This window comes from Epinephelus lanceolatus, chromosome 21 (genome assembly GCF_041903045.1).
Source record: "Epinephelus lanceolatus isolate andai-2023 chromosome 21, ASM4190304v1, whole genome shotgun sequence".
In the NCBI taxonomy this organism is placed as follows: Eukaryota; Metazoa; Chordata; class Actinopteri; order Perciformes; family Serranidae; genus Epinephelus; species Epinephelus lanceolatus.
Genome location: NC_135754.1, coordinates 23604055 through 23618257, shown reverse-complemented (window position 1 = coordinate 23618257; position 14203 = coordinate 23604055). Strand labels below are relative to the sequence as shown.

Below are 14203 nucleotides of genomic sequence, written 5' to 3'. Positions count from 1 at the left end.
ACAATGGAAAAAGGGTACTACAATAGCTGATGAGAAAACGCAAATGGCCCTATCTAGAGCCAGTGTTTAGCTTGTCTGTTCTGGGCCACTGTAGAAACAACATAGTGGACTCCATGGAAGAAGACTCACTCTGTATGTCGATGCCAGTAGATCCACCTAAAGCCTACATACTGGACCTTTAAGAGCACCTCAGAAATCATTTTGTGCTCAGCAGAGCGAGCATCTACATGTCAACTGAAGCAACCATGTGATGCAAGTCAGATGTTAAAAATGCACATTGAACCAGTCGACCAGAATGTATCACGTTTATTGCAAATATTCATTGTAGCATGAAATTTTAATATAAGACTGTCACAGCTGGTGTTTTCAATGGCATACACCACAATAGACCAAAAGATTTCCATCTGCTGGATAACTTTCACACCAACTCATCTGTATGTCACGTTTGAGAAAGAATAAACATGCAAAAGCAAATAAAATACATCTAATTTGGGCAAAAAGAGAGAAAAAATATCATTGATGTGGGACGTTGGCTGTGCTTGACCACGATGACACATCAGCTCATGGTTTCATAGTTTTTTCCTCTTATGTTCAGACACAAGCACACCCCGACTATCACTCCAAAAACCTGTAACAGGCAGAAAGGTTATGAGTTACTGGGAGCAAATGAACTCAACGACAGGTCAAAAAGGTTCTTTTCTCTCTCTGTAAAATCAAATTAATTCTGTATTTCACCACCCGGGGCATGAGATATGCTTTATTATCATTCACGTCATCCTCCACTTACTTTTCAAATGTCTGCATTAGCATCGCCACGAACATTTGCTCATACTGGAAATTGCAGATGATTTTATAAATACATGTGATTTTTGTTTTTCTAAAGACACACTTTGATTCATGAAGTGTTTATTTACCTCTCCAACTCCCAGAGTGATGCAGACAGCACCGACCCACAGCAGGTTCTTCAACAGAAAGAGCTTGATGGCCCGGATACAACCCTGAGGAGGAGCACACAGACACAAAACACTGCCTCGTTTGTTCACAGAGATTGGATGTGGATGTGAACTTGAAATGAGATTTCCCAGCAGACCTTTGTGTGCACTTTGTCCTTGTCCTGACCACAGCCCGGACCCTTCAGCACGCAGCAAGAATCTGGCACGGCGTCGTGGTTCTCCCAGCCCACACTGTTGGACCAATCGTCAGGGCCGTCTGCACCACAGCATTTGAACTGTAACACAATACAGGAAGAGTGCACTAAGGCTGCCTCTGGGGATCTGTCTTTGTACGGTGCACTGTGAAACCAGTCTAGTCTACATACAAGAAAACAAACTGATTTTTGATTACTAACTGATAAATTGCACAGAGAGCTGAGGGACTCATGGAGGCTTACAGCTTACAGTATTTCCTGGCCCCTGGGTTAATCTGGCCCCTCTCCAGTCTATCAAGCACATACAAAATGTAAATCTCTGTGTGTCACCTTTTCCTGAATTTTGTCGATGGTGTGTCTCTTCTCCGGGCTGTATTCATTGATCACCCTTCTTGCTTTGCTGTCGTAGTCGATAGCATTCTTCACTTTTAAGAGGAGAGTCTACAGAGATAAGAAAGAAGATTTTAATTTCTCTATGATCAGTACCAGAGCTGTACTTATAATAACCATGGCCGGATTATGAGACAGTGGGCCCCCAGGACCCCTGGGCACAGAAATTCAAAAGGGCCAACCATGGCTCCTTTACGTTGAATGTGACTACTTCAATTTGGAAGTTACTTTAAATGCCCATCCCTAGTCTTTTTGCATATCTTCATGGTCATTTTGAGTCTCTTCCTGGTCGGTAAGGGGCCCCCGACACTTGGCCCCTGGGTCTGTGTCTGGTAGGCCTGTTCAGTAATCTGTCTATGGTGATGACAAACCACCTCTTGTATGCCTTGAGAAGCAAAATGTTTTGGCTTGATCTCAGGATTTAAGTGTCTCACCCGGCTGCGAAATATGTAGAAGGCGCCCCCTGTGAGTAGCTCCAGAATGATAATGACGATCAGGATGCAGATGAACTAGATCATAAAGAAACAGAGTGAGCAGTGTTAGAGGTCAGGCATGTCCCATATCCCTTAAAGACACCTTACAGCAAAACTGTCAGTGACACATTTGTTGAAACATGTCTGGTGACTGAACAGAGTATTTAATCTAGAATTGAAAACACCATCCTCCCAAAATTGTCCCACAGAGACTTTCTTAATCACATCTATGAGGAGACATTTAACTATATGAAGCATAATGTTACTTACACAGGACACCATGGAAGAACTATTAAAGAATGCCCCCAAGTGGCCCAAGATCGAGACGAGGGCTATGGTGATACCAACTGCAATGAGGACGATAGAGATTTTGGACAGGCTGCTCCCTGCAAACTCGCCCATGTGTTTGTAAGTCGAGTGTTGCTGTACTCCGATAACGATGAGGGCAACACCTGATGCCTGAAAAAGACATTGAACAACTGGACATTAATGCAGCGTACTGTGAATAGAAACATTAAACCCAATGATTCAGTGCCAGTCTGTACAACCTACATTATGACCTGCAGTTTAGTAGAAAATCTGAAAATCTAAAATATTTATTTTTTTATTTATTCTATAGGGGAGACCGGGGTTGGTTGGCACACTTGTTAGTCTCTGCTGTATCATTCTGGTATAATTTATGTTAGAATATTCTGACTATCAGCAAATGAAAGGTTAAGGTTCCAGCTATAAATGAATATGTTTTAATGTGAACAAGTGCTTTTTTAAAGTTAGGTTATTTGTGATTAAAGTTATGTTGTGCATTTGTGCCAACCAGCCCTATCACGGGGGTGCTTGGCACAATGTTAAAATGGCATAGTAACAAAAAATGAAGCAACCAATAAAAACAATTTGAACATTTAATTTAAACGAGAACAAGAAAATATGAACATTTAATTGAATATTTGTCCATTTTTAAGAGCAAATATTTTAATCAATTTATCAGTAGGAAATTTGAATTAATTTTGCCATTGACCGTTCAAAGTAATTATAAATAATTAACAATATAAACATTGTTTTTAACCTTTCAAAATAGTTGTAGTTGCTCAAAATATAGTCATAGTCACAATGGTTAATTTTACAGTTTGTTGCCACATATGCTAACTAACCCAAAATCAGATGGCCAACTAATCCCACTGACATTTGACCCAACTTTGTGACAAAACTCTGTTACAGCAGCAAACCAAAATCACTCACATATGAAAATATAGCTGATTCTTTTGTCAGTTAATTACAATTAACATAAACAACATAACAACTTTATACAACATTTAGCCCTCAGACCACTTTTTAACTTTTAATACTATAAAACTGAAACATTTCCCTCACCAAAAAAGTCAGTAACTTTCAGTTGTTTTAACGTTCATGGGTGCAGGTGAAGAAAGCAAATATTTTGATGTCACATTTTTGTTTTTGTGACCTTCACAAGGCAGCAAAAAAGCTGTGTGCCAACTAACCCCGGTCTCCCGTACTTCTTTTTTTAAATCCCTATTAATTATTTTAATAGACGTAATCAATCACCGTTCCAAACACTTAGAATCATTAAGAGAATTAGCCACATCACTTACCAAAAAGAGCATATTGAAGAAAACAAAGCAACATTTGAAGCTGCAAAACGTGCACATTGTGAGGTCTTGTTGACGGCAATCCAAGTTAGTGTTGTAATTAAACAATAAATGAAGACAGAGAGAAGCAGCAGCCCTTCCTCAGTCTGAGTGTGAAGAGATACAGGCTGAACACCTGGACGTAATTCAGCGGTGAGTGTGTCATATGACCTTATGAAAATGACCAGGCTGATAACACAGGTGGAGACATGACTTTCTTGTCGGACTATTTGAATAGTAACACTGATGAAGTGCAAAAAGGACCATAAACTATGACATGATCTCAGTATAGGGTAGTAGCCTTTATGTGGTGTTGTCATACGTTTTAAAATTTGTAATGTAATCTATGACAGCTGTAAAAAGCTTTTTCTGTTGTTGCTCTACACGTATCAGCATCCTCTCTGTATTTCTGCAAGTTTCTACAGATTTTTTTCAAGCTTGTTGTTTTGCATTGCTTCTTTGATCTACTGGCTGTGTGATGGAGGGGTTACAGCTCCCCATTTAAATAGAACTGAGGGTCTAGATCAGGGGTGTCAAACTCATGTTAGTTCATGGGCCACATACAGCCCAATTTGATCTCAGATGGGCCAGACCAGTAATACCCTTTTTAAGCAACATCAGTTCCAATATTTTCCCTTTTTTTGGGTAAGAATTATAAGTACATTCTGTAGACGTTCATCATTTTGCAAAACAGGTGAACAGCCTGAGCCTTTACATGAAGTGGGCATTGTTTAACTTGCTCCTGAGACCTGGCACCTCTTAGTCTAGTCATCTAGTGGGCCAGATTGGACCCTTTAACAGGGCAGTTCTGGTACACGGGCCATATGTTTGACACCTCTGGTTCAGATAACAGGGAGGTAGGATTTGAAAATAACAGAAAGAAATAGTATAAAAAATAAAATGTTTTTCAGTTTGAATTTTATGGATAACTGTTCAAAACTGGCAAAAGTGTTATCAATATTCAGGTCCCCAAGACTACAAATAACCTCATCATACCAAATTTGGAAGCCTCTATCTCACTGGTTTTCAAACTACAACTAAGGACATCACATTTTGGGTTTGCTGTTACTTACACTTCATTTTGCTTAACTTGTTAAGCACCTCTTGTTTTTAACTCTCCTATTTATGCATATTTATATTCATTAATTGTCTGTAATTGTTGTGCTTGATCCATAAGATACCTGAATTTTCCTGAGGGCATGAATTAAGTATCCTCTATGTGTCTATCTATCGCTATCTATCTTGTACAGCCATGTTTGGGCAATTAAATGAACAGTTCTGAACAGTTTTAGACTTGAACAGTGACCCTAACCCTTAGAGTTACAAAGCTTTGGACAATTGTTGCATTGTTTGTAATTTTGTTTTTGCACAACAATGTTCAGACATTGATATAAACTGTTTTATACTTAACTATAAATTTGTGACTGTTAAAAATAACCCAATGCCCCCATATAAGGACATTGTTTTTCCCCAAAACTGCCTACTATTCAAAGACAATGCTCAGTCCTTCACTTATCGGGTCCTACTTATCCCCAAATAAATGCATACCAAACATAAGCTCCGATCTTGGGGGGCTACAGGTGAGTGAATAGAAATGTTCTGAATACCCAGGCACTTTCTGAACTGTTTCCCAATGCTCAATGAATGGGTTACAACTATATTTCACAAATCTTTATTCTTAAAGAAAAACAGAGTTGCCGTTTCTTTCTGTCACAGCTCAAAGAGTCTGAGCACTTGGAGCCATCTGACTACTGGAACTTGCTTCTGGGCTTCTTCCATCCTTTTGAGGACCAAGTTCTTCCCCAGAGCTTCTCCACCACCAACATATGGAGCAGCTGCAGGAAGCCTTACCCGACTCCACCGGCTGGAAAAGGACCGAGGCCTCTGGCTGCGGCACAGTAATCTTCGTCACAGTAGAGTGAGCTGCCGGGATGCCTGTGACACACTGCCAGTGTGTCCTCAGTTCCTCACATCTCCTTCTATTTCCATTCATGTCTTTTTCTGTGTCAATCTCCTCAGTGTTTTTCTGCTTTCTTAGAGCTGGAGCCAGAGTGCATCAGGCTGTGAAGGACCATGCTGCTTTCTAATTTTACACGTAACAACAGAAACTCTGTTTTTTCACTCTGTCCTCATTAAGCAGTGAATCACAGCAGGCTGTGTGAATGTATGCGAGAGACAGATCATGAGAAAACAGACTCAGTTGTAGGCCGTGGTGTGAGGTTTTACCCACAAAAAATGGTAATTATTTGACATACAGAGACTGGTTTATCTGTTGGAGGACAAGTCATTTATGTGGACACATGAGTGTGGTTTTATCTTTCTTCTGCTCATTACTGACTCTCTGTCCACGAGGCCTTATCTATTTGCTCTTATTTGCCTGCAAAGAAATTCATGCTGAAGAGATAAAAAATATTTTGGATTACTGCAGCTGAGTTGGCATCCTTTCTTACTGCTTTACAAAACGCAATCTATTTTGTTATTTTCACAGTTTAATTGAGTTTAATAATGGACTTTGCTGGTCTTGATGTGACCATCCTCTGTTTGGCCACCAACACTGATTGACAGATCATTTCTGCAATGTGAGGCAACCAACCACAGGAGGGCTCCATTCCACTTTTATTTTAAAATAAATGTGTCCAGCATCTGGGAAGCCATCACACCAGTTTAACAGAGTGATGGAGGGATGGCGTGTGTTTGAGTTTGTGGGAGCAGGATTACACCGAGCCTGCATGTCTTTGAAGGGCTTCATGGGAACAGGAAGTTAAATGATTACCATAGTTGGAGTGCTCAGTCACAGAGAGAGCGTCCTTCCCACTCTTTTTCCTGTTTTGAATTCCACAAGACTTGGTCAAAACCTTGTATGACTTCCGTCTGATAAGGATAATTGTTTAGGAAGGAGGTGGTGTCGTGGCGCTGTTGTGGAATATTTACACGTATGCTCTTTGTACCATAATGGTACTATTCTATAGTGGAAAGGTCCAAAAACGGCAAAGGAAAAGTACCAAATAATGCACTGAAACTTCTATCATATTCTGTCATATCTTTTACCTTATATGGGTATTTGTAGAAATTGTGCCAGAGCATAGAGAACCTGTAGTCAGTGGTACATCTACATCTACATGTTTCGAGGGTCATGTGTTTTCAATGCTCTTTTTTTTTATTATCTTTACACATTTTAGATCTGACACATCAGTTAATGTGAATTTAGATCGAGGAAGAGACTTATATACTGCCCAGCAAATCCAAAATGCAGTACCTTTATATTTTAAGACTAGAATCTGTAATAGGAATATTAAATTTTAGATTTTGGAACATAAATAACATTTGCAAGAACCACAAAACAGAGGCTTTAGCTGCAATTGAAACCATTTTGATGTACAAACATCTTAGTGTTAGTAACACAACATAAATAAGGCAGTGACAAAATCATGATGGACAAAAAAATTAAATAAAATAACACCAGTAAACATTGGCTAAAAACTATCTTAGCAGTTAGCAGTACACGTCCTGTCTGCAGCCCCTGCAGACGAATCCACATGACATGATGTGGCTGAGTAACCTTAATGTGATTTTAGTTATAAAACTGCCTTATCAAGTGGTGGAGAAGCTACATGAGAAACTACAACATGTTTAGTTTGTGTTTTCCCTCCTTCTGTTATTGTCAAAACATAGACAGCAGCAGGGGCAGAGCCAGACATTGTAAACATTTGGGACTCAGCCTAAATAACAAGCTCTCATCCCAGGTCATCAAATACTGACATGTTCTCACGCCCCTCATGTGTGATACCTACGCCAAAGGCACACATTCACGTTTCTATGAGACGCACCCTTCAGTGTCTGTATGTGATGCACAGCTGTCTGAGTGAAACTTGTTGTTTACAGGTGGTTAAAGTTATCAAATGGTCACAGGTAGGTTTAGGCAACAAAACTACCTGGTTAAACATCTTGTTTTGGGTTAAAATAAGTACGTAACATGTCACGGGAGTGATGTAAGTCTGACATAGAGGGATCTAAGATAGATAACATTATGTTCAAACAGCAGTGACTTTTGGTTTCTCTTGGGAAACCATCAGTGATCTTCTGGCTTAAAGTCCGTTTGTTTGACCCATACACCACCACCACCACTCGCTCACCCTACACAAATTTACTTGCTTTTTATACTTTGTCAGTTGCTCTGAGCATAAAATACTGTTGTGTATAGGTCAACCCGGTCTCACTCCAAAGTTGGCGAAATCCGGAGCTTGGTCAGTGACTTCCAAGGTCATACACTGGCGTAAAGGTCATCCTTTCACTTTGGCATGTTACACAGCTGGTCGCCATTATTGTTTGATGGTCCCTAGCGGCATCAGAGGAAAACACAGTATAACAACAACAAAAGTTAAGGCAGCGGAAGTTTGAGTTGGGTGGATGGGACTTTCACCCTGGACGCCGGTGTTTACTTCCCCCCACCTTGTAAAGCCAAACCCTGTTCTTTTTCCCTAAACAACCATGTGCACATGTTGACTAAACGTAACCATGTCAAAAAAGGCCACATCATGATGTTGTACCGACCATTTATAAGTGCATTTATTTCATAGGCGGCGCTAGGGCAGGATATATGGGGAAGCTACGGGACAGGAAAAAAAAAACTTTAACCACAGGCAGATACATAGGCCTACAGTATTACTGATGTTCATCAAACTGAGGTGTCGTGGCAGAATAATTCCATTAATTCTCTACTCATTTTGCTGTTGTAGCCCAGAAGTAATTATTAATTAGTAATCAATTAATTTTCTTACCTTAATGAAGCAACAGTCGCCGCGGGGCCTTTGTGTCGTATTTGTCAACAATTTCCTCAGGCTTAATCCTCTTAGTTATGTCACTCTCGATGTAGAGAAGCGAAAGAGATGACAGTCTCTGCTGGGCCATAGTTGTCCTCATCCAGTTGCAGACCTATCGCATCGCTGAGAATGCACGCTCACGCGTTGCCGTCCCTACAGGAAGAGACAGTGCCAATTTAAGCACTTTTGTGAAGTCTGGGTAAAATCCAGTCAAGGCAGCAGCTCTGAGATTTTCCAGCGTGACATCACGCGAACTCGTTTTCACCATGACCATTTCGGCATGGGGAAGATCAGCATTGATGGAGAGGGTTGAAGAATATTTATTTATATATGGCTGGTGTCTGGACCGAGGCCGGTGTCTGGAGCGAGGCCGGTGTTTGGAGCGAGGCCGGTGTCGGGGAGGGAGGCGGCTGGTGTCTCGACCGAGGCCGGTGTCGGGAGCGAGGTGGCCGGTGTCTGGACCGAGGCCGGTGTCTGGACCGAGGCCGGTGTCTGGAGCAAGGCGGCTGGTGTCTAGACTGAGGCAGGTGTCCGCAGCGAGGCGGCTGGTGTCTGGACCGAGGCCAGTGTCGGGAGTGAGGCAGCCAGTGTCTGGACCGAGGCCGGTGTCTGGAGCGAGGCGGCTGGTGTGTAGACCGAGGCAGGTGTCTGGAGGGAGGCGGCTGGTGTGTAGACCGAGGCAGGTGTCTGGACCGAGGCCAGTGTCTGGAGTGAGGCGGCTGGTGTCTGGACCGTGGCTGGTGTCGGGAGGGAGGTGGCCGGTGTCGGAGCTTGGAAGGCGCCGGGAAGTGGTAGGAGCCTGGTTGGCTAAAGTGCTACTGCAGCTCTCAACATCCTCCAGCACGGGACCCTGGGTAAGATCCGGAGGGGTCTCGTTTGAGGGATCCAGACGGTCATTTTTTATTTTGACATTAAATAAATGTCTAATGTCGCTTTTCTGCTGCTTTCTCTTCATCATGCTGCTGTCCGTGAATAGCTAGCGAGGCGAAACCGTTAGCTTCTATGCTACGTAGGCTACGTACGGAATGACGCAGATAGCCTGCGCCTATCAAATACCATCTTTCATATATTTATTAAAAGAAATATTAATAATAATAATAATACCTTGAAAGTGTGCGTTTTTATGTCTCTCTAACCTCATCTAAAATAAAATTTGAAACATAAAAATAAAATTAAAATGATTTTATTTGGGGATTTTTTTTCTGTGACAATTTTGGGGAAGCTAAGCTTCCCCTAGCCTCTTAATAGCGTCGCCTATGGTTTATTTTAAAAGAGACTGTATGCAAACGGTAAATTTCCTGTGAAAATGGAAGTGTATTTTGAAAACAGACAATGCATGTAACAGGCAGAACATACATGACACACTACATGATGGATTCCTGGTCGTCTTTCACGACGTGTGTGATGTCATCTGGTTATTCTTGTCCTATTTTTATTATTATTACTATTATTTCAGTCACTGTGTCTGTTAATGTGCCAGCTGAAATGTATTTGTAATGTAATGTAAAAAAAAAAAAGCACCACCAGATGGCCAGGAGCTACATTTTAAGTATCATTCGCAGACATGCAAGTCACTGAATCGTCCACAACCAAGTTCCTGCAATTTTTTCACAATAAAAGCCTTTGAAGGGATTCTCTCAAGAGATACAGGAAGTGAAGAGTTTGAAATGGTGGCGCGGTGCACTAACCTTATCAAGGCAAACGGGAGCAGATGAAAGTAACGTTATAAATGTAAATAATACAGAGGGAATAATAAATAACGGCCCGTTTATGATGTAGTCTGTTTCAAATGAAGCTGATAGCCTCTGCAGTTGTGGTAAGTAAAAGCCCTGCCACTATTTTTTAAATTGTATTACCTTATTTCTGTCTCCATTATGAAGAGGTAACAGTGTTTGCTAGCTTGATGCTAATGGCAGTACTCACCGGTGTTCTGGGTTGATAAAGTGTCTCTGTTGTTTCACACCATCATTTTCCCCTTCTTACTCTGTGTGGTAACATCCCTAGAGGAAATATCAGAAACCCTGGGATGTTGTTGTGGCACAGTTGTCTACGGCAGCATATATCTCTGTCTTTCTATTGGTCAAAGTGTTTACTATGACACGCTACACAAGATGAAATGATGGATTATCGCGTACGGCACTCATTGTCGTTCACGACCCATGTCGCTGCGTCAGGCTAGAATCGGGCTCATACCGAGCCAGCTCTATTTAACAAGCCATTTGGGAGAATACCTAAAACTTGGTTATATTAGATTTATTTGGGGAATGAAATAGTAGGTTAAACAACATGGGAATATATTGTTCTCTGAATGAGACAAAGTTGAAGGCCCATCCATCCGTGCATCCATTTTCAACCACTTATTCGAAGCGGGTTGCGGGGGAAGCAGGCTAAGCAAAGTAATCCAAACGTCCCTCTCCCCAGCAACGCTTTCCAGCTCCTCCTGGGGCACCCCAAGGTGTTCCAAGGCCAGATGAGACATGTATGATCAGATGCACAAACCACCTCAACTGACCCCTTTCGACTCGAAGGAGCAGCGGCTCTACTCCGAGCCCCCTCCGGATGTCCGAGCTCCTTACCCTATCTCCAAGGCTGAGCCCAGCCACCCTTCTGAGGAATCTAATTTTGGCCGCTTGTTTCCACAATCTCACTCTTTAGGTCACTACCCAGAGCTCATGACCACAGGTGAAGGTTGGGATGTATGGACCAGTAAATTGAAAGCTTTGCCTTCTGGCTCAGCTCCTTCTTCACCACCACCAAACCGCTGATCCATCTCGTGCTCCATTCTCCCTCACTTGAGGCAGTAACTCTCTCCCAACCCGGAGTTGAAGTTGAAGGTATTTTAAAAAACATTCAGGGCTGGAGCCCCTGAAGCCACCCCTCGCTCCATGACTGGAGTGCAGTATCTGTTTTTTATTAATAATTAGCCTTATTTTTTTTCTTACTGCTTCTGTTCATGTGCGTGTTAAGCAACATTTGTGACTTTAATATTAGAGAGCTTAGAAGTGGGTAGAGTGAGTCTTTGAGTCTTTCCATCAGTGAACAGTTTAAAAATAGCTTTGGCTGATGCCTGGTCCATCATTTATCGTGCTTTTAGTGCCAGGGGAAATGTTTGTTTTCTAAAGTAAATTATGTGCCTCCCACCATATGGTACTACTTACACAACTGCATACCAGGCCATGCAAGTGTTTCCTTACATTCCTGCAGTGACAACTATCAGGTGGAATGTGTCCATTTGATGCTGAAGTGTGTTGCACAATAATTATTTGGTGTTTTTCTTAATAACTATCAGCCACAAATGAATTAGATGTTAGTTCCATATTTGAGCTAAACTGTAAAGCAGCAATCATTTGTGTCGTATACCAAAGCCAAATATTGATATACTTGTACAGTCCCATATCAATATGTGTTTGTTTTTTTAATCAATATTATGTTTAATAGCTTTTTTTTTTAAAAAATATAAATAAGTAAGAAGCTTTATGGAAACTATACATTGCTGTAATATCATTTAATTTAATTTAGAACACAGACAGGAAGGTAGCAAATGTTTGCTCCTCCTGTCACATGCCAGGACGCCCTGGGCATAGCAGTAGCCAAACTGTATGCTATTCCTGCCTGTAGTGTGTAATTTTCATCGTTCTGTGTAAACACTGTTCATTTCACATTATGTAAATTGAAAAATCAAAATTTTTAAATACATTTAGTCAACGTGTATTTTGACAGGGGCTCATACTGAGACTACGGTCTCTATCTACTTTTGTACCGAAAGACAAAAAAGTTTGAATGACTGTAGGTGTATTTCAGTTATTTTATTTTATGGGCAAAATGACTCTGGTTGGTTTCACTCTATAAATATAACATGTAATCATGTTTACTTGAGATTCAACAGCATTCCCACACATTTTCATAGACAAAATTTCGAAACTTTGTCCACGACTTTTTAAGGTCCCATGAGATATATATATATATATATATATATATATATATATATATATATATATATATATATATATATATATATATATATATTTTCTTGCCCCAGTTGCCCAGCGTTTTTCCAGACATGTCAGATTCAAACTCTATTCAAACATAATTTCAGCTAGCTAGCATAGATGAAGAGAGAGACGTGACGCAGGGAGAAAATGTACATGATGGTTAACAAAATGTTGTCACCCTTCAGGCATATTAGATATATGTTATTTTGACAGCTACAAAAAAACTAGATATACCATTATAATTATTCACAGAAGATTGTGACAATTTAATTACACACATCAAATTTTCATGACTTTTCCAAAACTTTAAATATTTTTTTACTGATTCTTTGACTGTTCCAGGCCTGGAAAATGTGATTATGAAATTCCATGACTTTTTCAGGGTTTCCAAGACCATCGGAACCCTGGTCAAAGGATGCTAAATAAGTTTTAAGTAATAATGTAGATTGTGCTTGGGATCAAAGCTGCAGTTTGTATTAAAGAATTGTCTAAATTTTCGTTTTACGCAATATGCTAAAGTGTAACTTTCCTAAATAAAAATATATATATTTTTGTCAGATGACATTAATTACATAGACCTGACTAATCATGCTTTGAGAAGAAATAATTTAACATTTTGCTCCCTGGGGTCCAAAGGGACCCCTGTCAGCAGTCCCTGTATTTTAAGGGACTGCTGACAATACATTAATATGTACATACGTGTGTACATATACATGTACAAACACACATCAAACAATATATAAAGATTTCATATGTTGTGTATCTAAACAAATAATAATGGTTCATAGGCTTATTACACCGAATAGCACATTGACTAACAAATAAAATAGATACACAATATTTTTTTATTAAAGGGTCAATTGCAAGCAGACAACCAATTACCAAGAAAAACGAATACAATATATATATATATATATATATATATATATATATATATATATATATACAGTACAGGCCAAAAGTTTGGACACACCTTCTCATTCAATGCGTTTTCTTTATTTTCATGACTATTTACATTGTAGATTCTCACTGAAGGCATCAAAACTATGAATGAACACATGTGGAGTTATGTACTTAACAAAAAAGGTGAAATAACTGAAAACATGTTTTATATTCTAGTTTCTTCAAAATAGCCACCCTTTGCTCTGATTACTGCTTTGCACACTCTTGGCATTCTCTCGATGAGCTTCAAGAGGTAGTCACCTGAAATGGTTTTCCAACAGTCTTGAAGGAGTTCCCAGAGGTGTTTAGCACTTGTTGGCCCCTTTGCCTTCACTCTGCGGTCCAGCTCACCCCAAACCATCTGGATTGGGTTCAGGTCCGGTGACTGTGGAGGCCAGGTCATCTGCCGCAGCACTCCATCACTCTCCTTCTTGGTCAAATAGCCCTTACACAGCCTGGAGGTGTGTTTGGGGTCATTGTCCTGTTGAAAAATAAATGATCGTCCAACTAAACGCAAACCGGATGGGATGGCATGTCGCTGCAGGATGCTGTGGTAGCCATGCTGGTTCAGTGTGCCTTCAATTTTGAATAAATCCCCAACAGTGTCACCAGCAAAACACCCCCACACCATCACACCTCCTCCTCCATGCTTCACAGTGGGAACCAGGCATGTGGAATCCATCCGTTCACCTTTTCTGCGTCTCACAAAGACACGGCGGTTGGAACCAAGGATCTCAAATTTGGACTCATCAGACCAAAGCACAGATTTCCACTGGTCTAATGTCCATTCCTTGTG

The 14203-nt window shown here is 40.6% G+C and overlaps 1 protein-coding gene across 2 annotated transcripts in view; it reads right to left on the bottom strand.

Annotated features, from left to right (window-relative positions):
* Positions 1 to 319: 319 nt before the first annotated feature.
* LOC117247529 (CD63 antigen-like) overlaps positions 320 to 14203 on the bottom strand; it is a 20285-nt gene continuing 6401 nt past the window's right edge. Inside the window, exons 1-7 of one of the 2 annotated variants that reach the window (XM_033612111.2) lie at positions 3618 to 3750; positions 2281 to 2469; positions 1972 to 2046; positions 1478 to 1588; positions 1091 to 1228; positions 915 to 998; positions 320 to 628 (exon numbers count right to left, since the gene is read on the bottom strand). In XM_033612111.2, the coding sequence (XP_033468002.1) occupies positions 557 to 628; positions 915 to 998; positions 1091 to 1228; positions 1478 to 1588; positions 1972 to 2046; positions 2281 to 2469; positions 3618 to 3674 (726 nt within the window). In that variant the 5' untranslated portion in view covers positions 3675 to 3750 and the 3' untranslated portion in view covers positions 320 to 556. Of the gene's footprint in view, positions 629 to 914; positions 999 to 1090; positions 1229 to 1477; positions 1589 to 1971; positions 2047 to 2280; positions 2470 to 3617; positions 3751 to 14203 lie in introns of those variants that run through there. The other variant, XM_078163198.1, reaches the window with a different exon arrangement.